The following is a 2,802-nucleotide window of genomic DNA, read 5'->3' as shown; positions in this document are numbered from 1 at the left end:
TGTGTGTGTGTGTGTGTGTGTGAGGTAGGGTGTGGTGTGCGTAAGGCACAGGGGGCCCCCCAAGCAGCCCCTTGCAAGCTGGAACTCTGACAACCAGCAAGGGAAAAGCCACAGTTTCCTACGTTTTTCTCTTTTAAAGGACAATCCATTTTTTCAAATTTGTTCATGACCTTTTCATATATTCTTACGACCTGCTTTTGGGTTGCAACCCATAGGCTGAGAAACCCTGTTATGGTGTGTGTGTGTGGGGGGGGGGTGTCTGTGATATCACGCGCACACACACACACACACACGCGCGCGCGCGCGCGTCTATAAGGTGCAAATCCACCCCCCATCTTCTACTTCATTTCAGACTAACATGGCTAACTATGTCTCATATGAACTAGCCAAGACTTGGAGACTTGATTCTGTTCCTGACTCTGCCACTTGTCTTTGGAATTGCTCTAGGCCTTATATATTCTACACAGAGTGCAAGCTTTCACAGCTGCAGCTTCTGTTATCAGATGAAGTGAGTTTCAATCCACGAAAGCTTGTGTTACATCTACTTTGGTTAGTCTGTAAGGTGCAAATCTACCCTGCCTTCTACAGTCCATATGAGAGAGTCTGATCCAGTCTGATTGTTTGGTATTGGCTATGCTTTTCCCTTTTATTTTGGGATTTCAAAAGCTGGGGTGAAAACCAAGCGCTTGAAATTTGTAAAGAAGTGCATTGGGATTAAAGCATCAAGCAAACACTGCTCAGTAATTTCCAAAGAAAAAAAAAGGCAAGTCCTGTTTCTCAAGTGGTGTCTTTTCTCATTTCTCACACTAGCTGGTAAGTGTCACTTTCAAGTGAAGCAAAGATGAGGACCACGCAGACTCTGGTTAGGCTCGAGCTGAATGAATTTTGTATGAACCCTTTGCCACAATTAAGGCTGATTTGGTGTAATACACAGTACAGTCCGCCAGCATTGAAGAGGACAGATGTGGTTAGACCAGGGAGTCAAGGAACAGGTTGCAACTTAGTATGACATTACACACAATGTTTGGTTTGGTTAGTTTAAGAAAAAGTGGAATTCAGATCAGTTTGAGGAAGATTTAGTCCCAGGACAAATAGGGGTTAGATGCTGGGATCATCATTAACTAGATATAGTCAGTTTTGAAGGAAAAAACTGAATGCTTTATATTACCTGCAGAGATTTGCTTTGCTCAGAGGCACAGCCCCTGGCATGAAACTAGATAAACTATTAAAGGGAAAAAGTGGCAGGTTTCCTTCTTCACAGACACCTGAAATGCTCAGTTCAGTACAGTATTTTGCAGATAATGATGAACTCCACAGAACTAAAAAAACTTACCAAAAAACCTGACCGGCTTATTGCAACACTACAGCCTTTCCCAACACGCGGTCTGCAGGGAGCAAATTCTGACCTATTTTAGCTGCTGATTGCAGCATTTTTTAAATTTGAAACCTTCACATACACTTTGGAGGAGAAAAGTGTCAGATGTAAAAGCTGGGCTTAGTTTTAAATCAAAAGTTAATGATTGCAATACATCTTTGTGGAGCCAGGTCTGACTGATCTAAATTATTAGATGCAAGAAAGACGGAGCTGCTATGTCTGCTCCGTGAGCTCAGCATCCTTATCGGAAGAGCACTACACAGCCTCATTTTATTCATGGGCTGATTTTTCCAAGTGGTTTTACAACTAAACTCGTTGGATTAATTCCAAATGACAAGAAATGCAAATCCCTGTGAATTAAACACTCTCCACTGAAATAACCCCTTAACACAGAAGGGCACACACACATAATTACTTTGCAGCAAAACCTTTCACAGCAACTCCTTTGTTCACAGAAAGCCTTGCTCAACACTTCAAGGTGAGGAGCACAAGCTTTGCCCCTCTCTTTCTAGGTGGAGGGCTGGGGTTGGGGCACTTCTCTGCCTACTACTGGCCATCTGACCTATACAAAGGTAATAGGTAAGTGACCACCCTGTCTGCTTTTGTCCAAGTCCACATGCTGGCAAAGCTGTTAATTAGCCTGCCTCTTTCCCCACCCCTCTCACCAGAGATTTAAACTGCAGGAGAAAGCTTCAGCCTCCCATGAATCTGTGGTGACAACTCTGGCTTTAGGGGAGCAGAACCTGCTAATGGCCAGCCTGCCTTCAAACCTTTGTGTCTGAGAGAGGGAAGAACAAAAGGCAGAGCGGCTTCCTCCCACAGGCTCCCCCACCTCTGCCAGAGCAGAGATTCCTCTTGATCTGTCATGAGAAAAGGAGACACCCTGGATAGCATATGGCAAGGAGACCTCCGACCCACCTTTGAGAGCTGCCTCCTGAGGCTAAAGCGCTGAACCATGGTCACCCTCAGTCTTCAGACAAAGCGATCCGCAAAGGGGGATGTGGGTGAAGAGAGACAGAAGAGTGACAGCTGCCTAAAACTGTCCGAAGCACCGCATCCTGCAGGCTGCCGGAGAGATGGATCCAAGGGATTCCCCCTGGAGTCTGGCAACTTAAAGCCACTTCATTGTTCTTTAGAGAGATCCTGTAAAACCGAGAGGCAGGCAGGGGAAGAGGGAGGGAGGGAGGGGCAGGCTCCTGGAGCTGCTCGCCCTGTGCCAAGCTTTTTTAGCACTTCCTGTGAGTCAGCTGTGAGGGGTCCAGACAGACGGACCATCCCCCTCCTCAGATTCATTAGCAGAGTGCTGCTGGGGAGCCACCTGAGCCTGCAGACTGGTGGCTCTGGTTATGGCAGGGGGGGGGTTGCTAGCATCTGCCTCCAAGTCCAGGAAGGAGGGTAACAAGCAGCCAAAAAAAAAGAAGAGGGAA

General features: G+C 46.5%; 1 protein-coding gene across 3 annotated transcripts in view; it reads right to left on the bottom strand.

Moving 5' to 3' along the window:
- Window positions 1-2,802, bottom strand: part of TMCC1 (transmembrane and coiled-coil domain family 1) — a 209,140-nt gene that overhangs the window by 108,967 nt on the left and 97,371 nt on the right. The window contains exon 1 of one of the 3 annotated variants that reach the window (XM_019504651.1): window positions 2,294-2,645. The exons of the other annotated variants lie outside the window; for them this stretch is intronic. Coding sequence (XP_019360196.1) covers window positions 2,294-2,332 — 39 coding nt within the window. The 5' untranslated portion in view covers window positions 2,333-2,645. Of the gene's footprint in view, window positions 1-2,293; window positions 2,646-2,802 lie in introns of those variants that run through there. 3 annotated transcript variants of the gene reach the window in all.

This window comes from Gavialis gangeticus, unplaced genomic scaffold (genome assembly GCF_001723915.1).
Source record: "Gavialis gangeticus isolate Ggan-Ray unplaced genomic scaffold, GavGan_comp1, whole genome shotgun sequence".
In the NCBI taxonomy this organism is placed as follows: Eukaryota; Metazoa; Chordata; order Crocodylia; family Gavialidae; genus Gavialis; species Gavialis gangeticus.
This window is presented reverse-complemented; position numbering and strand designations above follow the sequence as displayed.